General features: G+C 34.2%; 1 protein-coding gene across 1 annotated transcript; it reads left to right on the top strand.

The window, feature by feature from the left end:
• The first annotated feature begins 5,810 nt into the window (after positions 1–5,810).
• LOC142233839 (whirlin-like) lies at positions 5,811–18,207 on the top strand. The gene is made up of 4 exons (XM_075304900.1): positions 5,811–5,893; positions 17,574–17,774; positions 17,837–17,929; positions 18,009–18,207. The coding sequence occupies exons 1-4, from the start codon at positions 5,840–5,842 to the stop codon at positions 18,135–18,137; spliced, it is 477 nt and encodes a 158-aa protein (XP_075161015.1). The 5' UTR covers positions 5,811–5,839; the 3' UTR covers positions 18,138–18,207.
• Positions 18,208–26,453: the final 8,246 nt, after the last annotated feature.

The following is a 26,453-nucleotide window of genomic DNA, read 5'->3' as shown; positions in this document are numbered from 1 at the left end:
TTCTATACAAATAAAATTTTGACAAAATTTTCTATAGAAATATAATTTTGACAACAGATTCTATAGAAATACAATTTTGATAAGATTTTTTATTGAAATAAATAAAATGTTGACAAAAATGTCTATGAAACTTAAATTTTGATAAAATTTTCTATTAACAAAAATTTCTATATAAATAAAATTTTGACAAAATTTTCCACAGAAATAAAATTTTAACAAAATTTTCTATATAGAAATAACTTTTCGGTAAGATTTTCTATAGAAATAAAATGTTGACACAAAATTCTATAGAAATAAAATTTTGGCAATATTGTATAAATATACAATTTTGGTACAATCGTATATAAAAATAAAATTTTGACAAAATTTTCTATAGAACTAAAATGTTGACAACAATTTCTATAGAAAAACAAGTAAGGAAAGTCTAAAGTCGGGCGGGGCCGACTATATTATACCCTGCACCACTTTGTAGATCTAAATTTTCGATACCATATCACATCCGTCAAATGTGTTGGGGGCTATATATAAAGGTTTGTCCCAAATACAAACATTTAAATATCACTCGATCTGGAAGAATATGATAGACTTCTATAAAATCTATAGACTCAAAATTTAAGTCGGCTAATGCACTAGGGTGGAACACAATGTTAGTAAAAAATATGGGAAACGTTTAAATCTGAAGCAATTTTAAGGAAACTTCGAAAAAGTTTATTTATGATTTATCGCTCGATATATATGTATTAGAAGTTTTGGAAAATTAGAGTCAGTTTTACAACTTTTCGACTATGCAGTGGCGATTTTACAAGGAAAATGTTGGTATTTTGACCATTTTTGTCGAAATCAGAAAAACATATATATGGGAGCTATATCTAAATCTGAACCGATTTCAACCAAATTTGGCACGCATAGCTACAATGCTAATTCTACTCCCTGTGCAAAATTTCAACTAAATCGGAGTTAAAAATTGGCCTCTGTGGTCATATGAGTGTAAATCGGGAGAAAGCTATATATGGGAGATATATCTAAATCTGAACCGATTTCAACCAAATTTGGCACGCATAGCTACAATGCTAATTCTACTCCCTGTGCAAAATTTCAACTAAATCGGAGTTAAAAATTGGCCTCTGTGGTCATATGAGTGTAAATCGGGCGAAAGCTATATATGGCAGATATATCCAAATCTGAACCGATTTCACCCAAATTTGGCACGCATAGTTACAATGCTAATTCTACTCCCTGTGCAAAATTTCAACTAAATCGGAGTTAAAGATTGGCCTCTGTGGGCAAATGAGTGTAAATCGGGCGAAAGCTATATATGGGAGCTATATCTAAATCTGAACCGATTTCAACCAAATTTAGCACGCATAGCTATGATGCTAATTCTACTCCCTGTGCAAAATTTCAACTAAATCGGAGCAAAAACTTGGCCTCTGTGGGCAAATGAGTGTAAATCGGGCGAAAGCTATATATGGGAGCTATATCTAAATCTGAACCGATTTGGCTGATATTTTGCAAGTTTTTCGAGACTCATAAAATATTCGTATGTACGGAATTTGAGGAAGATCGGTTGATATACACGCCAATTATGACCAGATCGGTGAAAAATATATGTGGCAGCTATATCTAAATCGGAACCGATTTTTTCCAAAATCAATAGGGATCGTCTTTGAGCCGAGACAGGACCCTATACCAAATTTTAGGACAATCGGACTAAAACTGCGAGCTGTACTTTGCACACAAAAATACATCAACAGACAGACAGACAGACAGACAGACGGACCTCGCTAAATCGACTCAGAATTTAATTCTAAGACGATCGGTATACTAAACGATGGGTCTCAGACTTTTCCTTCTTGGCGTTACATACAAATGCACAAACTTATTATACCCTGTACCACAGTAGTGGTGAAGGGTATAAAAATGTGACAAAGTTTTCTATAGAAATAAAATTTGGATAAAATTTTCTAAACAAATTTTAACAAAATTGTGTATAGAAATAACATTTTGACCAAATTTTCTTTAGAAATAAAATTTGGGACAAAATTTTCAATAGAAATAAAATGTTGACAAAATTGTCTACAGAAATAAAAATTTTGCAAAATTTTCTATAGAAATAAAAATTTTAAAAATATTTCTATAGAAATAACATTTTGACCAAATTTTTTTATAGACATAAAATTTTGGCAAAATTTTCTGTAGAAATAAGGTTTTGACAAACTTTTCAGCAGAAATAAAATTTTGACAAACATTTTTGTAACTTTAAATTTTGACAAAGTTTTTTATATAAATAAAATTTTGACATAGTTTTCATAGAAATAAGATTTTGACAAAATTTTCTATAGAAATAAAATTTTGACGAAATTTTCTATAGAAATTAGATTTTGACAAAATTTTCTATAGAAATAAAATTTTGGAGAAATTTTCTATAGAAATAAAATTTTGACGAAATTTTCTATAGAAATAAAATTTGACGAAATTTTCTATAGAAATAAAAAAATTTAAAAATATTTCTGTAGAAATAACATTTTGACCAAATTTTTTATAGACATTAAATTTTGGCAAAATTTTCTGTAGGAATAAGGTTTTGACGAGCTTTCCTATAGAAATAAAATTTTTACAACATTTTTTTTGTTTAACTTTAAATTTTGCCAAAGTTTTTTATATAAATAAATTTTTGACAAACTTTTCTATAGAAATAAAATGTTCACAAAATGTTCTAAGGAAATAAAATGTTGAAAAAATTTTCTATAGAAATAAAAATTTTACAATATTTTCTATAGAAATAAAATTTTGACGACATTTTCTATAGAAGTAAAATTTTGACGAAATTTTCTATAGAAATAAAAATTTTCTATAGAAATAAAAATTCTAAAAATATTTATATAGAAATAACATTTTGACCAAATATTTTATAGAAATAAAATTTTGACAAAATAAGCTAAAGAAATAAAATTTTGACAAAATATTCTATAGAAATAAAAATTTGGCAAAATTTTCTATAGAAATAAAATTTTGATAGGATTGTCTATTAAAATAAAATGTTGACGAAATTTTCTATAGAAATAAAATTTTGACGAAATTTTCTATAGAAATAAAATTTTGAGGAAATTTTCTATAGAAATAAACATTTTCTATAGAAATAAAAATTTTCTATAGAAATAAAAAAATTTTAAAATATTTCTATAGAAATAACATTTTGACCAAATTTTTTATTGACATTAAATTTTGGCAAAATTTTCTGTAGAAATAAGGTGTTTACAAGCTTTTCTATAGAAATAAATTTTTGACAAAGTTTTCTATAGAAATAAAATGTTTATAAAATGTTCTAAAGAAATAAAATGTTGACGAAATTTTCTATAGAATAATATAATAATAATATTTTGACAAAATTTTCGATAGAAATAAAAATTTGACAAAATTTTCTATAGAAATAAAATTTTGATGAATTTTTCTATAGAAATAAAAATTTAGGTTAGGTTAGGTATACTATTCAGTCCATTGTGATACCACATTGGTGAACTTCTCTCTTATCACTGAGTGCTGCCCGATTCTATGTTAAGCTCAATGACAAGGGACCTCCTTTTTATAGCCGAGTCCGAACGGCGTTCCACATTGCAGTGAAACCACTTAGAGAAGCTTTGAAACCCTCAGAAATGTCACCAGCATTACTGAGATGGGATAATCCACCGCTGAAAAACTTTTTGGTGTTCGGTCGAAGCAGAAATCGAACCCACGACCTTGTGTATGCAAGGCGGGCATGCTAACCATTGCACCAAGGTGGCTCCTATAATTTTCTATAGAAATAAAAATTTTAAAAATATTTATATAGAAATAACATTTTGACCAAATATTTTATAGAAATAAAATTTTGACAAAATAATCTAAAGAAATAAAATTTTGACAAAATATTCTGTAGAAATAAAAATTTGGCAAAAATTTCTATAGAAATAAAATTTTGATAGGATTGTCTATTGAAATAAAATGTTGACGAAATTTTCTATAGAAATAAGATTTTGACAAAATTTTCGATAGAAATAAAAATTTGACAAAATTTTCTATAGAAAGAAAATTTTGACGAAATTTTCTATAGAAATAAAAATTTTCTATAGAAATAAAAAAATTTTAAAATATTTCTATAGAAATAACATTTCGACCAAATTTTTTATAGACATTAAATTTTGGCAAAATTTTCTGTAGAAATAAGGTTTTGACAAGCTTTTCTATAGAAATAAAATTTTGGCAAAGTTTTCTATAGAAATAAAATGTTCATAAAATGTTCTAAAGAAATAAAATGTTGACGAAATTTTCTATAGAAATAAAATTTTGACAAATTTTTCTATAGAAATAAAAATTTGACAAAATTTTCTATAGAAATAAAATTTTGACGAAATTTTCTATAGAAATAAAATTTTTTGAAATTTTCTATAGAAATAAAAAAATTTTGAAAATATTTTTATAGAAATAACATTTTGACCAAATTTTTTATAGACATTAAATTTTGGCAAAATTTTCTGTAGAAATAAGTTGTTGACCAGTTTTTCTATGGAAATAAAATTTTGACAAAGTTTTCTATAGAAATAAAATGTTCATAAAATGTTCCAAAGAAATAAAATGTTGACGAAATTTTCTATAGAAATAAAATTTTGACAAAATTTTCGATAGAAATAAAAATTTGACAAAATTTTCTATAGAAATAAAATTTTGACGAATTTTTCTATCGAAATAAAAATTTTAAAAATATTTATATAGAAATAACATTTTGACCAAATTTTTTATAGAAATAAAATTTTGACAAAATATTCTATAGAAATAAAAATTTGGCAAAATTTTCTATAGAAATAAAATTTTGATAAGATTGTATATTAAAATAAAATTTTGGCCTAATTTGCTATTAAAATAAAATTTTGACAAAATATTCTATAGACATAAAATTTTGGGAAAATTTCTATAGAAATAAAATGATGACAAAGCTTTCCATAGAATTGGGGTTTATTTTCATAATGGAAAAAAACAAAAAACATCATAATGTAATGTTGTGTTTTCCATTTAATTTTTGGCGTCCTACTTCATTTCGATTCTGAGGCTCATATTCATAGCGCCTTAAATAAACCATAACTTTTTATTAAAAGAAATTGTTTTGTTTTTTTTTAAGGGTTTAACATAAAACTTTAAATTATTCTGTGCAAAATTAATTCGGCCTCTAATCTATATTCGTTATATTTCAACACAAAGTCACAAACACCACTAAATAAAAGATATAAAAAAAATAATTTTGCTAGATTCCCAACAAAATGCACAATTCTTGTTTAGTCTTCTAACGTTAGTGATAACGATAATGATTGTCTATGGAAATGTTTGTCTCTCTCCCACTCTGTATGTGTGTGTGTTCCTGATTGTCCCTCTCCTGAAATACAAAAATTATGCAAAACACTAATACACATACTTACTCTCCAATTTTACACTCCACAATCTACAATGAACAAAAAAAAAAAAAACACTGCCAAGAACTAAAACAAAAAAAAGCTTTTTTCTCTTCTCAAAGCATATGTATATGTTTGTTTTTATATTGAAAATAAAAACTTTAAATATATATTTTATTTTTCACAAAACAAAAACATTTCTTGCAAATTTTTCTCAATTTTACAATTTTCAACATTTTTTCAATCTAATCAATCAATCATTACAATCGCAAAATCGCAAAATAAAATTGTCACAACTTTCCCATGTGGGTCCAACACAATTCGAAACTTTCCAAAAAAAAAAAACAAAAATGTTGCAAAATTTTGAATACTGTAAAATAAATTAGGAGTTGGCCACAAAACTTTCACGAAGTTTCGATATGAAGGAAGAAGGCGGTACCCTACTGGGCGAAAAAGGTGTTCGTAGACATCAGGTAAGTAATTATGGAACACAAATCACCACAAATGCAAAACAAACAAAGTGACATCTAATAACAGCGGAAAACTCGGAAACAAATCCTTCGAATATAAAGGCACAATTATTTAAAATTTTTTTTTGAAAATAAAATTTGCAAATCCAAGGAAGAAAAACAATACAAAATAAACACCATACAAGCCACATATCATAACACAATCACCACATAGATATTTTCTTAACCTCCCCCCGTACTCCATATCCCGTTCTCTTTTTTTCCCAAAAAAACAAAGTCAACATTATACCGATCCTCCACATAAAACATTAAATCGATCTGTATTATCATCTCCTATAGAATTGGCTTGTTTGTATAAACATTAAAATTTGTAATATTTCAATATTATTTCGTTACAAAAAGTATAACAAAAACATAGATAATCCCTACTTACCTATCCCAAAATATGAAACATTTTGTAGGATACTCACTTCAAAAACATTACTAGTGTAACAACAACATTGTGTAATCACTATTATTATTCTTAAATACTAGAATAAATTTTATTATGTTTAATTGTTTTCTTATTAATATTGCTTGCTAGATATTTATAAAAAAAAAAACATTTTTTAAGTTATTCTTCTATATGTTAACCTCCTAATTACATTATTGTTTATTTATATGACAATCCACATGTTTCTAAATACTGAACAGAATACACAACATTAAAAGAAAATTTGTCGAAGTAAGAAAAGAAACTGCACAAAGGATTGAAGTCAGGATAAAGAGAATATTAATAGGTTGGCTGATAAGTCTCCGGTCTGACACATAGATGGCGTCGCTAAGTCGATGACGATGACGTCTGTAAGTCAATTAGTTTTATGAGATAGAGTGTCTTTTGTGAAGCAACTTTTGTTATTGTGAAAAAAAATGGAACAAGTATATACGGCCGTAAATTCGGCCAGGCCGAAGCTTATGTACCCTCCACCATGGATTGCGTAGAAACTTCTACTGAAGACTGTCATCCACAATCGAATTACTTGGGTTGCGGTAACACTTGCCGATGGCAAGGTATCTTAAAACTTCCTAACACCGTAATATATACCACATAGTCCATACGTGGTATATATTAAACTAAAAAATGCCAATTAAATACGTATATAATTAAGTTTAAAGTTTCCATAGAAATAAACATTTTCTATAGAAGTAAAATTTGGAAAAAATTTTCTATAGAAAAAATATTTGGAAAAAAATTTTCTATAGAAATAAAATGTTCACAAAATTTTCTATAGAAATAAAATATTGACAAAATTTTCTATACAAATAAAATGTTGACAAAATTTTCTATAGAAATAATATATTGACAAAATTTTCTATAGAAATAAATTTTCGACCAAATTTTCTATAGAAATAACATTTTGACAAAATTTTCTATAGAAATAACATTTTGACAATGTCTTCCATAAAAATAAAATTTTGGTAGATTATTTTTGGCACGAGTGGCAACCATGAATATGAACCGATATGGACCAATTTTGGCATGGATTTTAGCGACCTTATACTAACACCACGTTGCAAATTTCAACCGGATCGTATGAATTTTGCTCCTCCAAGAGATCAAATCTGGGGAACGGTTTATATGAGGGCTATATATAATTATGGATCGATATGGTCCAATTCTTACGTGTTTGTTAGAGACCACATTCTAACACCATGTTCCAAATTTCAACCGGATCGGATGCATTTTGCTCCTCCAAGAGGCTCCGGAGTACAAATCTGGGAATCGATTTATATGGGGGCTATATATAATTATGGACCGATATGGACTAATTTTTGCATGGTTGTTATAGAGAACATATACTAACAACATGTACCAAATTTCAGCCTGATCGGATGAAACTTGCTTCTCTTGCATGAACTGGTCAGCTTTATTGAAAGCTCACTATCTGTCAAAGAATATACAAGCGTGGCGTTTCTAGACATCGAAGGGGCGTTCAATAATGTCCATCCGAGCTCGATATTAAATGGACTGACAACTCTGAATGTTGATCCAGGTATACTTAGGCTGTTAGACGAACTTCTAATAAAGAGACGTATTTCAGCCACACTAGGGCAAGCAAACATACAAAGGTATGTGAACAGGGGCACTCCCCAAGGAGGAGTTCTATCACCTCTTCTTTGGAATGTTGCTATAAACAACCTTCTGGTTTCTCTAGAAAAAGAAAGGATAAAAGTGGTGGCATACGCAGATGATGTGGCGCTAGCAGTCAGGGGAAAATTCCCATCCACAATCAGAGATATTATACAGAGAGCTCTCCGGTTGACTGAGAAATGGGCGAAAGATAATGGCCTTGGTGTAAATCCAGCAAAGACAGAAATAGTCATGTACTGCAAAGATCGCAAAACTCCCACGGTTAGGCCCATTTCCTTAGGGGGTACTGAAATTCCCTTTGGTGAGTCCAAAATAACGCCAAGGTATTTTACCTTGGCGTTATTTTGGACAGGAAGCTGAATTTTAGGCTTAATATTGAAGAGAGGGCGAGAAAAGCCACGGTAGCTTTGTACTCGTGCAAAAAGGCAATAGGGAAAAAGTGGGGACTAAGACCAAAAATTGTGCATTGGCTATACACGGCAGTGGTTAGACCTATAATGCTATATGGTTTTGTAGTCTGGTGGCCGGCACTTCTGAAACCGACTTGTTTAGATAAAGTTCAGCGTATGGCGAGCTTATGTATCTCAGGCGCATTTAGTAAGACAGGAACAGACTCCCTTAATGTCATGCTACATCTATTGCCTTTAGACATTTTGGCCAAACAGTCAGCTGCAACAACGGCTGTGCGGTTGCGCGAGCTATCGCTGTGGTCGGAAAAAATGTACGGTCATAGTTCGGTCCTCAAAGTAATGCCAGATGTGCCTAACGTAGTGGATTACACCCTGGCAAAACCACTTTTCGACAAAAAGTTTGAAACTCTAATTCCCAACAGTGAGGCGTGGTGTACACAGACCCCGGGGAATAAAAGATATATAGATTTCTATACTGATGGCTCCAAATTGAATGGACAAGTGGGGTTCGGAGTATATTCTAAAGATCTGGAAATTCGAATAGCGAAAAGATTACCTAATCACTGTAGTGTTTTTCAGGCTGAAATATTGGCAATAAGAGAGGTGGTGAATTGGCTGAGAAGTAATGTTCCAACAAATATTGGCATTAATATATACTCAGACAGTCAACCTGCAATAAAATCCTTGGACTCTGTGTTCCTTAACTCAAAAACGGCCATAGACTGCCGCAAATCTCTCAACGAGATGGCTGAGCAGTACAATATTCACCTAATATGGGTGCCTGGTCATAGGAACATACCGGGGAACTGTGAAGCAGATGTGTTAGCAAGGCTAGGAACTACCTTACAGATTCCAGGGGAACTAGAATCTGTTGGTATGCCTCTGGCCACCTGCAAGGAAAAGGAATCAATTAAACACCTCTTGTGTGAGTGTCCTGCTTTTTGTGTAAGGCGTAAGCGAATTTTAGGAGCATATAGCTTTAGATTGCTGGCTGACCTGGAAAACGTTAACTTAAGCAGTTTGTTAATGTTTTTGGAGCAATCTGGTTGGTTCCACAAAAGTAAATAATAGAGAAGGTTCAGTGGTTAAGACTAGAAGTGCCCATATGTAATAGGTACTTTTAGTTAAATGTGGTATCACAATGGACTGAATAGTCTAAGTGAGCCTGAAATTTAATCGGGCTGTCACTTTAACCTAACCTAACCTAACCTTCTCTTAGAGGCTCCGCAAGCCAAATCGGGGGATCGGTTTATATGGGGGCTATATATAATTATGAACCGATATGGACCAATTTTTGCATGGTTGTTAGAGACCATATACTAACACCATGTACCAAATTTCAGCCGAATCGGATGAAATTTGCTTCTCTTAGAGCAATCGCAAGCCAAATTTGGGGGTCCGTTTATATGGGGGCTATACGAAATGGCCCATTTGCAATACCGTCCGACCTACATCAATAACAACTACTTGTGCCAAGTTTCAAGTCGATAGCTTGTTTCGTTCGGAAGTTAGCGTGATTTCAAAAGACGGACGGACGGACGGACGGACATGCTCAGATCGACTCAGAATTTCACCACGACCCAGAATATATATACTTTATGGGGTCTTAGAGCAATATTTCGATGTGTTACAAACGGAATGACAAAGTTAATATACCCCCATCCTATGGTGGAGGGTATAAAAAGTGTTGTTCCACCAAGACAACGCACCGTGCCACAAGTCATTGAGAACGATGGCAAAAATTCATGAATTGGGCTTCGAATTGCTTCCCCACCCACCGTATTCTCCAGATCTGGCCCCCATCGCCTTTTTCTTGTTCTCAGACCTCAAAAGGATGCTCGCAGGGTAAAAATTTGGCTGCAATGAAGAGGTGATCGCCGAAAGGGAACTATGTTGAATAATAAAAACGAATTTTGACAAAAAATGTGTTTTTCTTTGTTAGACCGGGGACTTATCAGCCAACCTGTTAGGTTTGTTTTTTTTTTTAGTATTAAATAGCCAAGCCACGATGACCTAACCCATTTATTCAAAATATTTCCAACATAAAAAATGTAACTCTGGCATCAGCTGTTTAAATTCACAGAAGAAGAAGTGAAAAAATAGACAAGTCTCAAAAATAGCCCTGTAGTTTGTCTGCACACACACAAAAATTTTTTTCTGATTCAATCACGAAATTAATTGATCCAATTAATTTTTTAATTGAAATGTCTTCAATCACAGAAATGATAGTATCAATTAAAAAATTAAATGAAGGTCAATCTGGAAAACAATTATGGTTATACCCAACCGTTGGCATAGCTAGGGGAGCCCTATACTGCGGAGGGGAAAGCCCCATTCAAGTCATAATAAAATAGGCCAAAATATATAATTTTATTCTGCTGTAACTGATTCATTTTTAATTTTAGAGGCTAAACTCGATCTTAGTACCTGCCTTTGTAGAAAACTATCGTGCCTCGGTCGCGGATTTTAGTACCAGAAAGAATTTCTTTAATGCTCAATAGAAAACGGTTGTTATAAATCCCAAATCTGATGTAGTCTCCATAAGTAGAAACTTTAAATTTAACTTCGTACTAGTTGAACCGATCTGCTAGGGAGAGTCAGAGTGATGTGAGTTTGTCATCAAATCCACCCGAAATTCTATACCATTACCCGCAAGTACCGACCACTTTTCATCACCAGTAATGATGCACAGAAAAATATATCACAAAAAAAAAATCTCCAATTAAAAAGTTAATTGAAGCTGAAATCGTTTTCAATTAAAAAACTAATTGATACAATTAACTTCCTAATCAAACTCGGAAGACTAAGTTACTTAAATTTTTATAGCCTCCACCATAGGATGGGGGGTATATTAACTTTGTCATTCCGTTTGTAACACATCGAAATATTGCTCTAAGACCCCATAAAGTATACATATATATTCTGGGTCGTGGTGAAATTCTGAGTCGATCGAAGCATGTCCGTCCGTCCGTCTGTTGAAATCACGCTAACTTCCGAACGAAACAAGCTATCGACTTCAAACTTGGCACAAGTGGTTGTTATTGATGTAGGTCGGATGGTATGCAAATGGGCCCTATCGGTCCACTTTTACGTATAGCCCCCATATAAACAGACCCCCAGATTTGGCTTGCGGAGCCTATAACAGTATCATATTTCATCCGATCTGGCTGAAATTTGGTAGACGGTGTAAGCATATGGTCTCTAACAACCATGCAAAAATTGGTCCATATCGAACCATAATTATATATAGCCCCCATATAAACCGATTCCCAGATTTAGTTTGCGGAACCTCTTGCAGGAACAAAATTCATCCGATCCAGTTGAAATTTGGTACGTGGTGTTAGTATATGGTCTCTAACAACCATGCAAAACTTGGTCCATATCGGTCAAGAATTATATATATCCCCCATATAAACCGATCCCCAGATTTGTCCTCCGGAGCCTCTTGGAGGACCAAAATTCATCCCATCCGGTTGAAATTTTGTACGTGGTGTTCTTATAGGGTCTCTAACCACCATGCAAAACTTGGTCCATATCGGTTCATAATTATATATAGCCCTCATATAAACCGATCCCCAGATTTGTCCTCCGGAGCCTCTTGGAGGAGCAAAATTCATCCCATCCGGTTGAAATTTGTACGTGGTGTTATTATAGGGTCTCTAACAACCATGCAAAACTTGGTCCATATCGGTCCATAATTATATATAGCCTTCATATAAACCGATCCCCAGATTTGTCCTCCGAAGCCTCTTGGAGGAGCAAAATTCATCCCATCCGGTTGAAATTTTGTACGTGGTGTTAGTATATGGTCTCTAACAACCATGCAAGAATTGGTCCATATCAATCCATAATTATATATAGCCCCCATATAAACCGATCCCCAGATTTGTCCTCCGGAGCCTCTTGGAGCAGCAAAATTCATCCGATCCGGTTGAAATTTGGAACGTGGTGTTATTATATGGTCTCTAACAACCATGCAAAAATTGGTCCATATCGGTCCATAATTATGTAGCCCCCATATAAACCGTTCCCCACATTTGATTTCCGGAAACTCTTGCAGGAACAAAATTCATCCGATCCGGTTAAAATTTGGTACTTGGTGTTAGTATATGGTCTCTAACAACCATGCAAGAATTGGTCCATATCAATCCATAATTATATATAGCCCCCATATAAACCGATCCCCAGATTTGTCCTCCGGAGCCTCTTGGAGGAGCAAAATTCATACGATCCTGTTGAAATTTGGTACGTTGTGTTATTATATGGTCTCTAACAACCCTGCAAAAAATGGTCCATATCGGTCCATAATTATATAGCCCCCATATAAACCGTTCCCAAGATTTGATTTCCGGAGCCTCTTGGAGCAGTAAAATTCATTCGATCCGGTTGAAATTTGGTTCGTGGTGTTAGTATATGGCCGCTAATAACCATGCTAAAATTGGTCCATATCGGTCTATAGTTATATATAGCCGATCCCCAATCACACAAAAATAGGTCCATAACGGTTCATAATCATGGTTGCAACTCGAGCCAAAAATAAAGGGTGATACGGTCAAAACTTGGTCAATGGAAAACGCGTGTAAATCGGTGAAATCGTTTATTTAAAAAATCAAATTAAATTTCTTTTTCAAGTTCAATTAGTATAAAATTCAGGAAAAATATTGAGTTAGGCTTTCGCTTGAAAAATATTCAGTTAGGCTCACGCTTGACACCTGCCATCAGATTTTGTACAGCCACCTTGTCCACCTTCTTCGCCGCAGAAAGCCAGTTTGCCTTGAACTGCTGCTCGTCCTTAGCAGTTTTTTTGGTCTTCTTTAGGTTCCGCTTGACAATAGCCCAGTATTTCTCAATTGGGCGAAGCTCTGGCGTGTTGGGAGGGTTCTTGTCCTTGGGAACCACCTGCACGTTGTTGGCGGCGTACCACTCCATGGCCTTTTTACCGTAATGGCAAGATGCCAAATCCGGCCAAAACAGTACGGAACAACCGTGTTTCTTCCGGAAAGGCAGCAGACGTTTATTCAAACACTCTTTCACGTAAATTGCTTGGTTAACAGTCCCGGAAGCTATGAAAATGCTGATTTTCAAGCCACAGGTACAGATGGCTTGCCAAACCAGATATTTCTTTGCGAACTTTGACAGTTTTATGTGCTTGAAAATATCTGCTACGTTTCCCCTTCCTTTTGCCGTATAAAACTCCTGTCCCGGAAGCTGCTTGTAGTCGGCTTTGACGTAGGTTTCGTCGCCCATTACCACTCAGTCAAACTTCGTCAGCATCGTCGTGTACAGCCTCCGGGATCGCGCTTTGGCCGTCGTATTTTGTTTATCATCGCGATTTGGAGTCACTACCTTCTTGTAAGTCGATAGTGCGGCTGGTTTTTTGGATCGATGCACGGTTGTAGACGATACACCCAGCTTATTTGCGGCATCTCGGAGAGAGAGGTTAGGGTTTCGCTTGAAACTACCTGCAACTCCCTTTGTCGTCTCAGCGGCTTCCGGTTTTCGATTTCCCCCCGATCCAGACTTCCTGGCTGTCGACAAACGTTCCCCAAACACTTTAATTACATTTGTAACGGTTGATTTGGCAACTTTTAGCGATTTTGCCAGCTTTGCGTGCGAGTAGCTCGGATTTTCGCGATGCGCGAGCAAAATTTTGATACGCTGCTCTTCTTGCTTGGACGGCATTTTGACAACTGAAGAGTGAATTCCAAAATCAAAATAGGACCAACATTCTACACACACACACCTTCAAAATGAGGGGTGTTCAGGTTTTTTAAATGCAAAATTGAAAGAAATACGTCAAGTTTATATTGACCAAATTTTGACCGTGTCACCCTATAATCTACCAAAATTTTATTTCTATAGAAATTTTGGCAAAAATTTTATTCCTATAGAAAATGTTGTAAAAATTTTAATTCCATTGAAAAATTTGTCAACATTTTATTACTTTACAAAATTTTGTCAAGATTTTATTTCTATAGAAAATTTTGTCAAAATTTTATTGCTGTAGAAAATTTTGTCAAAATTGTATTTCCATAGAAAATTATGTCAAAATTTTATTTCCATAAACATTTTGTCAAATTGAATTATATACGTATTTAATATTTTTTTTTTAGTTTAATATATACCACGTATGGACTACCTTGCAATTTAGAAGACGGTGTTAACGACATAAAAGCAAGAAAACTAAACAAGAACAAGTATATACGGCCGTAAGTTCGGCCAGGCCGTAGCTTATGTACCCTCCACCATGGATTGCGTAGCAACTTCTACTGAAGACTGTCATCCACAATCGAATTACTTGGGTTGCGGTAACACTTGCCGATGGCAAGATATCTTAAAACTTCCTAACACCGTAATATATACCACATAGTCCATACGTGGTATATATAAATACGTATATAATTAAGTTTAAAGTTTCTATAGAAATAAAATTTTGACAAAATAAAATTTTGACAAGATTTTCTATAGAACTAAAATTTGGAAAAAAATTTCTATAGAAATAAAATTTTGACAAAATTTTCTATAGAAATAAAATTTTGACAAAATTTTCTATAGACATAAAATTTGGAAAAAATTTTCTATAGAAATAAAATTTTGACAAAATTTTCTATAGAAAGAAAATGTTGACAAAATTTTCTATAGAAATAACATTTTGACAATGTTTTTTATAAAAATAAAATTTTGCTAGATTATTTTTGGCTCGAGTGGCAATCATGATTATGAACCGATATGGACCAATTTTGTGTGATTGGGGATCGGCTATATATAACTATAGACCGATACGGACCAATTTTGTCATTGTTATTAGCGGCCTTATACTAACACCACGTTGCAAATTTTAACCAGATCGGATGAATTTTGCTCCTCCCAGAGGCTCCGGAAATCAAATCTGGGGAACGGTTTATATGGGGCTATATATAATTATGGACCGATATGGACCAATTCTTGCGTGTTTCTTAGAGACCACATTCTAACAAATCTGGGGATCGATTTATATGGGGGCTATATATAATTATGGACCGATATGGACCAATTCTTGCGTGTTTCTTAGAGACCACATTCTAACAAATCTGGGGATCGATTTAAAATGGGGGCTATATATAATTATGGACCGATATGGACCAATTCTTGCATGGTTGTTAGAGACCATATACTAACACCACGTTGCAAATTTCAACCGGATCGGATGAATTTTGCTCTTCCAAGAGGCTCCGTAGATCAAATCTGGGGATCGATTTATATGGAGGCTATATATAATTATGGACCGATATGGACCAATTTTTGCATGGTCATTAGAGACCATATACCAACACCATGTACCAAATTTCAGCCGGATCGGATGACATTTGTTTCTCTTAGCGGCTCCGCAAGCCAAATCGGGGGATCGGTTTATATGGGGGCTATATGTAATTATGGACCGATATGGACCAATTTCTGCATGGTTGTTAGAGACCATATACTTACACCATGTACCAAATTTCAGCCGGATCAGATGAAAATTGTTTCTCGTAGAGGCTCTGCAAGCCAAATCGGGGGATCGGTTTATATGGGGGCTATATATAATTATGGACCGATGTGGACCAATTTTTGCATGGTTGTGAGAGACCATATACTAACACCATGTACCAAATTTCAGCCGGATCGGATGAAATTTGCTTCTCTTAGAGGCCTCGCAAGCCAAATTTGGGGGTCCGTTTATATGGGGGCTATACGTAAAAGTGGACCGATATGGCCCATTTGCAATACCATCCGACCTACATCAATAACAACTACTTGTGCCAAGTTTCAAGTCGATAGCTTGTTTCGTTCGGAAGTTAGCGTGATTTCAACAGACGGACGGACGGACATGCTTAGATCGACTCAGAATTTCACCACGACCCAGAACATATATACTTTATGGGGTCTTAGAGCAATATTTCGATGTGTTACAAACGGAATGACAAAGTTAATATACCCCCATCCTATGGTGGAGGGTATAACAATTCGGTCAATTAATATCGAGATTGAATCAGATTTTTTATTGAAGAAACCTTTAATTTGTTGCCTTTGAAGCAGCTTTTCGCAAGCGTCCCACAGATACTGTTTTGTAGGCATGAAACCTGACATATGAAGAGCAAACAAGAACTACGTTATTTGTACTCCTGGCAAATGACACATACATAAGATGGAAAGAGGCATGCATATGCTTTTAGTATTGTCTGATGGGCATATTCCACCTTAGTAATTTACGCATTAAATAAAATCTTCAGAATAAGTCTTTCTCCCATTTTCATAAAGTTCCGCTAGTGCAAGGTTAGCTAACCAACATTCAAACCATTCCAGCGATATATCTCATATGCCTCTTAGGAACTTATGTTAACTATAGAAAATTTTTCAGTTAAAGATAACCCGGCCAGAAGATATATGCAATTTACTTTTTGTTAACTGACAGTTTAAACCTAACGGAGCTACGTGGAATTGACCGTTAGTCTAGATTTGAATTTGTTTATCTTTTTTCCAATGATTCAGTATCTCAGTTAATTTATTTATTTAATTAAAATGTTTGATTTAATTTAATTAAACAGTTTAAGTACAACAGTTTTTCTTGAATTTAAGAAAAATTTGTCTTATTTCAAAGACATACGAGTTTAATGGAGGAACTCAAAGCTCCAAGATGAATGTCCTAAATTCAATGAGATAAATAGTTTTAAATCAAACCCAATGCCCCCACATGGGGACACCCCTTTCCTAAAAAGTGAACAATAATTTTTCAGATTTTTTTTTTATTTTAATAAAAATCCATAAAATTAATTTTATTACGGCAGTTTCAGTTTGGACGTTAATGGGTTAAAGAAATTTGTCCTTAACATTGAATAGGTTATTAGATAAATATTTTTTTCGATGTGAATTTAAATGGGTAGGTCAACTATTAATCCAGACTTCAATCATTTTACTCCAAGGGATTTTTTCTCAATCTACAGCAATAGATTACACCGTCGATAAAACAGTGCATCATGGAGAATGAGAAAATATCCCTCTGTAAATTGTGTAGCGCTCATAATCCAAATATTATTATATAATTGTATTCCGTCAATTAGAAATGCTTACGAAATGATTAAGAAACGAATTTTTGGATAATAAAATTGAATTCTCTATTTCGCAGTCTATGCAAAGATTATCGGCTGAACAACAACAGAATGGTTCAACGACTGAACAAACAACCCATGAACACAATCCAAACGTCGTACCTGATCATAGAGGCAACTTACACATTACTGTTAAGAAAACAAAACCCATATTAGGTATTGCTATCGAAGGTGGTGCTAATACAAAACATCCGCTTCCTAGAATAATAAATATCCATGTAAGTAAGATGAACATTTTTTTTATGTCATAGTATAATAACAAAATTGTAACAAATTCCAGGAAAATGGAGCAGCATTTGAAGCGGGTGGCCTGGAGGTGGGTCAACTGATACTAGAGGTTGATGGTAACAAAGTTGAAGGTTTACATCATCAGGTTTGTGAATAATTAACCATAGATAAACCCTAGTATTGTTTAAATATGAGTTTCGTTGTTTTTATTTTTTTATATTTAGGAGGTTGCCCGCTTAATAGCCGAATGTTTTGCGAATCGTGAAAAGGCTGATATAACCTTTTTGGTGGTCGAAGCGAAAAAATCCAATTTGGAACCTAAACCAACTGCTTTAATATTCTTAGAAGCCTAACATTTGCTTGCCCTGCCGGCTACTAGTGATGATCCCCTGGAACAACAGAAATTGGAATTTCTACATGAATGGGGTATCGATGTAACAACAACGCCAAAACAAATGCCAACACCAATACCACTAACAAAAGCTAAAAATCCACCGCCACTGCCAACACTTACACTTACACAACCACAACCACACTCTATAAAAACAACTACAGGAACACCAACAACACTAACAATAACATCTAATACAACCAGCACCACAAATCTACCAGTAACACTCAACAAACAACAACAACAACAACAGCAGCAGCAACAACAACAACAAAAATCCTCAGGAATGTTTACAACAACAACAGCAACAACAACACCCAACATAAATCCCCATTCCCATCATTCCAGCCAACACAATTCCACACATACACCTGCGAATCAACACCATCATCAACAGCATCATCATCACCACTCTACATTATCAACACATCACTCTCATCATTCTCACCACCATCATTCCCATCAACAACAAGAGACCACACTCGAGACTCTAACTTCTCCTCTCTCATCAAGTGAACACAATACACCTACACATCAGAATTACACACAAAAAAGAAATTATAACGATTCCGTTTACCAATAATCAAAGATCGATTGGTCAGACAAGAAGAAGAAAACAACAACAATGATGACAATGATGGAAAATTGTTACTTGATATTCATATTTCATACACTTTGACTTGTTTTTCGCGAAAAACACACACACACACACACACACACACATACACACAAAACAATACAAGCAAATTGACATAAAATCATAGCTCTACAAAAGTTTTCCCAAATTTTGTTTATATGCTTCGCTTCGCTTTGCTAAAAATCATATGAACCAATGATCCTAAATAGCAAAATGCTTAATTGTGCTCATTAGAAGTTCTTAAGATATCCTGGTAAAATTGTTAATTCTCTGTCTAGAATCACAAGAAAAGCAATAGCGATTTTATAAAATCTTCCAGAGGCAAAGCTTCATTTTGAAATTATTTCAAAAACAGTGGTTATTTTTGCAATTTATTCAACACCAGAAATCCGACATTTTAAAACCAACCAACTTTCGACAGTGTGGCTTTTCACATACCTACACAGTGTTTATTTTTATTTGTTGTTATCTATGGACCTACTGGAAACTACTTTTTTAACATTTAAGTTTTACATACTTTATTTATTTATTTGTATACCTAACACAACAAGAACTAAATCTTATCAGATATGTGCTAGGTTAATTTGTAGATTTAAACAATAATAATCGGTGGATTTTATAAACGTAAAATTAAATTATAACTATATATCTATTATGAAAATTAATATTAAATGAAAATTTTAATTAAAAATTTTAATTAACTCCTGACACTGACAAAAAATAAATAAAACACAAATAAAAGCCATGCCATTCAATACATCTATGTTGGGTGAAAATACAAGAGAAAGAAACTGTGAGAAGAAACTGCGTCAGTATGTGGCAGCTATGAGGAAATATAAAATAAATTTCTCTAATGCCACGCAGCGTTTCTCTCCAATATCATACAGTTTGGGTCGGCATCACCCAGTAACGGTTGCCACAGTTGGTAGAATTCTATCAAAACTATCAGATTTTTTACTCTTTGGTAGATTGGTAGAATTAATGATGATTTGGTAGATTTTGCAAAATATTTCTCTTCAACTAAGAGTTATTCCACAAATTTTATATGAAAATAAATTTTTGACAAAATTTTCCATAGATTTTGACATAATTTTCTATAGGAATAAAATTTTGACAAAACTTTCTATAGAAATAAAATTTTGACAAAATTTTCTATAGAAATAAAATTTTGACAAAATTTTCTATATAAATTAAATTTTGACAAAATTTTCACAAAATTTTCTAAAAAAAAAAAAATTTGACAAAATTTCTATAGAATTAAAAAAATTTTCTAGGGAAATAAAAGTTTCTATAGAATAAAAATTTGACAACATTTTCTATAGAAATAAAATATTGACATAATTTTCTATAGAAAAACAGATGTTGACAAAATTTTCTATAGAAATAAAATTTTGACAAAATTTTCCATAGAAATAAAATTTTGACAAAATTTTTTGTAGAAATAAAATTTTGATTGCCGCTTGCGATGGTGCTGTGTCCTGTTGGAATAGTCCTGATCTTCGCCCGAAATGTTTTATATGCCCAGAAAACTTTGCTCCTCTTTATTCCACGGCATACAATGGGGTGCAAATGGAGCATTTGGATTAGAAATGGACACAGGATTTTATTTTGGGGGCTCAAGTGCTAATTTATAACTTTACTCAGACATTTTTGACATACATTTCTCTGCAATTGTGAAACCATTTCGTAAGGACTCGGGCTTAGATGTTGCCACCAAATCTGTGTTCATCACTGATTTGGACAATATATCCCATAAATATGGAAATTATGAAGATGGTTAACTTTCCTAATGATTTTTCATCTAAATTTGTAGATTTGAGATTCAGTATTTTCGACCGAACTCCCATTCGAGCATTTGGAAGACAATCACCGCTTTCCTGGCTTTGTGTTTCGAAATCTTGCTCTTGTTGCAGCTCACAAACGGGTATGATTTTGTTTTTAATAATTTTGAAATTATTACTGATTTTCTACAGCAAAGCCTATTTCTTTATAATTTTCATAACAAAACTTGTCAAAAATGTATTGGAGATTTTTTTCGCCCACTTTTTGGACGATTTGTGGGGACGAAACCATCTCACGTTAGGTTAGGTTAGGTTAGGTTATGTGGCAGCCCGATGTATCAGGCTCACTTAGACTATTCAGTCCATTGTGATACCACAGTGGTGAACTTCTCTCTTATCACTGAGTGCTGCCCGATTCCATGTTAAGCTCAATGACAAGGGACCTCCTTTTTATAGCCGAGTCCGAACGGCGTCACACATTGCAGTGAAACCACTTAGAGAAGCTTTGTAACCCTCAGAAATGTCACCAGCATTACTGAGGTGGGATAATCCACCGCTGAAAAACTTTTTGGTGTTCGGTCGTAGCAGGAATCGAACCCACGACCTTGTGTATGCAAGGCGGGCATGCTAACCATTGCACCACGGTGGCTCTCACGTTAGGAACCCGAAAAATACTGGCAACACTGACTTCAATCAAATCTGGCGTTGTGGGGACCAAAGCATCGAACTTTGGGGACAAGAGCCATCAATAAAATCTGGCCTTTACTTTTCGGATCATTTGTGGTGTTGTTACCGTTTTTTTCCGCGCACTTTATGGACGATTTATGAGGACGAAAGCATCCTACTTTGGGGACAAGAGCCAGAAAAATACTGGCAACACTGATTTCCATCAAATCTGGCATTGTGGGGACTAAATCATCCCACTTTGGGGACAAGAGCCAGAAAATTACTGGCAACACTGATTTCCATCAAATCCGGCTTTTCGCTTTTCGTATCATTTCTGGTATTGTTACCGTTCTTCTTTTCACCCACTGTTTGGACGATTTGTGGGGACTAAAGCATACCACTTTGGGGGCAAGAGCCAGAAAAATACAGGAAACAATGATTTCCACCAAATCTGGCCTTCACTTTTCGGATCATTTGTGGTGTTGTTACCGTTTTTTCCGCGCACTTTTTGGACGATTTCTGCACGAACGAAAAATACTGTTTTTCATATGTTTGGGTTGCAAAATTATATGTTTGAAATTTTTTAACACAATATTTTTAAGTGCAAGCATATAATGTTCATAAACTAGCATAACATGTTTGGGACATATATGTCAATATGTTAGAACATATTATGTTTGGGACATAAACTGTTTGTAAATATAATATGCTTAGATGCAAACATATATTAATTTAGAAACAGCCTATAAACATATATGTGTTTAGAAAGAGAGACCTAGAGAGTATGCTGCATGTAAAATAATGGAAGTGACCAATTGGCACCTTAAACATAAATCCACACAAAGAAAATTTCTTTAAAATTTTTTTCCATCAGTTTATGCCCTAAGGTGAAACATAATATGTTTGAACAATACAAAGAATATTTTATTTGGACCAATCCTGAAAATATATATGCTTGAAGCAAAATGTGTTTGGGGTATATGTTGCAGAAGCGATTTTTTTTTTTGAGGGTGTGGTGACGAAAGCATCCTACTTTGGGGACAAGAGCCAGAAAATACTGGCAACACTGATTTCCATAAAATCTGGCATTGTGGGGACTAAAGCATCCCACTTTGGGGACAAGAGCCGGAAAATTGCTGGCAACACTGATTTCCATCAAATCTGGCTTTTCGCTTTTCGTATAATTTCTGGTGTTGTTATCAAATCTGGCGTTGTGGGGACCAACGCATCGCACTTTGGGGACAAGAGCCATCAATCATATCTGGCCTTTTCTTTTCGGATCATTTGTGGTGTTGTTACCGTTTTTTCCGCGCACTTTATGAACGATTTGTGAGGATTAAAGCATCCTACTTTGGGGACAAGAGCCAGAAAAATACTGGCAACACTGATTTCCATCACATCTGGCACTGTGGGGACTAAAGCATCCCACTTTGGGGACAAAAGCCAGAAAATTACTGGCAACATTGATTTCCATCAAATCTGACTTTTCGTATCATTTCTGGTGTTGTTACCGTTCTTCTTTTCGCCCACTGTTTGAACGATTGTGGGGACTAAAGCATCCCACTTTGGGGGCAAGAGCCAGAAAAATACAGGAAACAATGATTTCCACCAAATCTGGCCTTCACTTTTCGGATCATTTGTGGCGTTCTTACCGTTTTTTAACCCACTTTTTAGACGATTTGGCTATTGCCCGCACATTGCAATGTGCCTGAAAAATACTATTTGGACGCCAAGCAACACTATTAGAAACAAAAGAATTATTTACATTTAAATGGTGGAGGGTGCTTTTGTAAGTTTGTAAACAATAAAATGAACAGTCACTGGAATAAATCGATCAGCTGTGAGGGGAAGGGTTTACAAATCATAGCAACCTGAAGTTGGTTACTAGACATACCAGTCATACTTAAATTTCGATCTCAATTATCTACAAGATTATTTGGTAATGAGATTTTTTCTAAGAGGTAATTTAGAAAAGATCCCAAGTGTGTACAAATAAGCAAAGAAGCTCTTAAACTAATCAATTTCTTTACTACAAATTCTCAAATATCAAACTATGACAAAACAAAAACACTGCCAACAGGGAAATATCCAATTATTTTTAAATAAACCCCAATTAAGTTATAATATAAATTTTATTTAACTAAAAACTACTATCCTACTATTCTCTTACACATACGTTAAAAGATACTCCAAACACATAACCAAGTAGGCATCGTGTATAACCACACACACACACACATATTAAAATTTGGATACCAGGTCTGACAGGATAACCAAGAAACCTAAAGTAAACCCACCAAAATTATATAACGAATACTTAGAAACCAATAATGTACTACTACATCAAACTGTATAGATGAAATATTTAGTCTCAAAAGAAAAGGAACAAAAAAAAAACAAAACAAAAAAAAAGAAATAAGAAGAATAATAAATTTATAAACCAATTAAATATAAAATCATAATAAAATGACAAAAACCAATCATAAAACTAGTAAAAACAATTTTTAGAAAAGACTTACATAAATACTTAGATGAATAACACAAAACCTCCAAACACAATACCAAAAGACCCATGCTCATTTATTTCAATAATAATTTTAAAATTTATAATATATGTTTTGTAATACAACCATAGAAGACTCCAATTAGCTACATATAATCCAAAAAGGATAATTATCCCTACACTCACACACACATACACACACACACCATGCCACCTTAGTCTAAGCGAAAACCATAAAAAAAAAATTAAATAAACCTTAATATTTCAAAAATAATTATGAATAAATTTAAAAACCAAATTTTGAGCAACAACAACAGCAATATACATATGTTAATACAATATTATGCACCGTGCACCACTGTTTCAAATTCGAATACACAAAAGTGATAATTTATTTAATTATTGTTTTTTTTTTATATACACATATCCACTATATATGTACATATATACAGATAGAGTGTAATCCATTTTATTAGTTATATACGTTCACGCTAAATACGAAATTTCGATTCCTCTTTACAAATCTCAAAAGCATTTTCGATTTCTGCGCCGTTCATACCGGAAATTTACTTATACCACTTTGTGGGTATAAGTAAACATTTTAAAGGGTGGTTAAAGTTTCAAGGGCCGATGTTGATTTTTAATAAAACACAAACTATTTAGGAAATTATTGTAATTTTATTTTATTATGATATATTGGTATTACACAATTATGTATGGAACAAAATATCGGCCAAATGGGCGCCGCGACCTCGGTGGCACACCTTCATCCGATGGTCCAAATTTTCGATGACGCTGAGGCATAATGGAGGTTCTATGCCGTTAATGTGCCGAATTATCTCATCCTTTAGCTCTTGAATTGTTGCTGGCTTATCGACGTACACCTTTTCTTTCAAATAATCCCAAAGAAAAAAGTCTAACGGTGTCAAATCACATGATCTTGGCGGCCAATTGACATCGCCATTACGTAAGATAACACGGCCATTGAATTTGTTGCGCAAAAGAGCCATTGTTTCGTTAGCTGTGTGGCAAGTGGTACCGTCCTGCTGAAACCACATATCGTCCACATCGTCCACATATCTTCCAATTCGGGCCATAAAAAGTTCGTTATCATCTCACGATAGCGAACACCATTCACAGTAACTGCCTGGCCGGTCTCATTTTGGAAAAAATACGGCCCCATGATGCCGCCAGCCCATAAACCGCACCAAACAGTCACTCTTTGTGGGTGCATTGGTTTTTCGACAATCACTCTTGAATTCTCATTCGCCCAAATGCGGCAATTCTGTTTATTGACGAATCTACTGAGGTGAAAATGTGCCTCATCACTGAAGATGATTTTTTTCGAAAATTGATCATCCACTGTTGCCATTTCTTGGAACCATTCTGCCCATTCACGACGTCCACGGTTCAAATTGAGTAAGTCTGAAATAGAGAAATGTCAAATAAAATTCGGAAAAAACTTGGCGTTTAGGCGTGGTTCACATTCAACATCGGCCCTTACAATTTAACCACCCTTTAGTTCTATTTAATTTTTATACCCTCACCATAGGATGGGGGGTATATCAACTTTGTCATTCCGTTTGTAACACATCGAAATATTGCTCTAAGACCCCATAAAGTGTATATATTCTGGGTCGTGGTGAAATTCTGAGTCGATCTGAGCATGTCCGTCCGTCTGTTGAAATCACGCTAACTTCCGAACGAAACAAGCTATAGACTTGAAACTTGGCACAAGTAGTTGTTATTGATGTAGGTCGGATGGTATTGCAAATGGGCCATATCGGTCCACTTTTACGTATAGCCCCCATATAAACGGACCCCCAAATTTGGCTTGCGAGGCCTCTAAGAGAAGCAAATTTCATCCGATCCGGCTGAAATTTGGTACATGGTGTTAGTATATGGTCTCTAACGACCATGCAAAAATTGGTCCACATCGGTGCATAATTATATATAGCCCCCATATAAACCGATCCCCCGATTTGGCTTGAAGAGTCTCTAAGAGAAACAATTTTCATCCGATCCGGCTGAAATTTGGTACATGGTGTAAGTATATGGTATCTAAATACAATGCAAAAATTGGTCCATATCGGTCCATAATTATATATAGCCCCCATATAAACCGATCACCAGATTTGACCTCCGGAGCCTCTTGGAAGACCAAAATTCATCTGATTCAGTTGAAATTTGGTACGTGATGTTAATACATGGCCTCAAACACCCAAAAATTGGTCCATAATTATATATAGGCCCCATATAAACCGATCGCCAGATTTAACCTCCGGAGCACCTTGGAAGAGCAAAATTCTTCACATTCGGTTGAAATTTGATACGTGATGTTAGTATAGGGTATCCAACAACCATGCAGGAATTGGTTCCTATCAGTCCATAATTATATATAGCTCCCATATAAACCGATCCCCAGATTTGACCTCCAGTGCCTTTTCGAGGAGCAAAATTCATCCGATCTGGTTGAAATTTGGTACGTGGTGGTAGTATATGATATTTAACAACCATGTGAGATGAAATTTGTGGATGACTGTCTTTCGTAGAAGTTTCTACGCAATCCATGGTGGAGGGTACATAAGATTCGGCCTTGCCGAACTTACGGCCGTATATACTTGTTTTTTTGTGAGCCTGAAAGCGTGTTGACCAGTGTGCCGGACTCCGTTACAAATGGTTACCGGCTAA

The sequence above is a fragment of the Haematobia irritans genome, chromosome 4, assembly GCF_050003625.1.
Source record: "Haematobia irritans isolate KBUSLIRL chromosome 4, ASM5000362v1, whole genome shotgun sequence".
Taxonomy (NCBI): domain Eukaryota; kingdom Metazoa; phylum Arthropoda; class Insecta; order Diptera; family Muscidae; genus Haematobia; species Haematobia irritans.
This window is presented reverse-complemented; position numbering and strand designations above follow the sequence as displayed.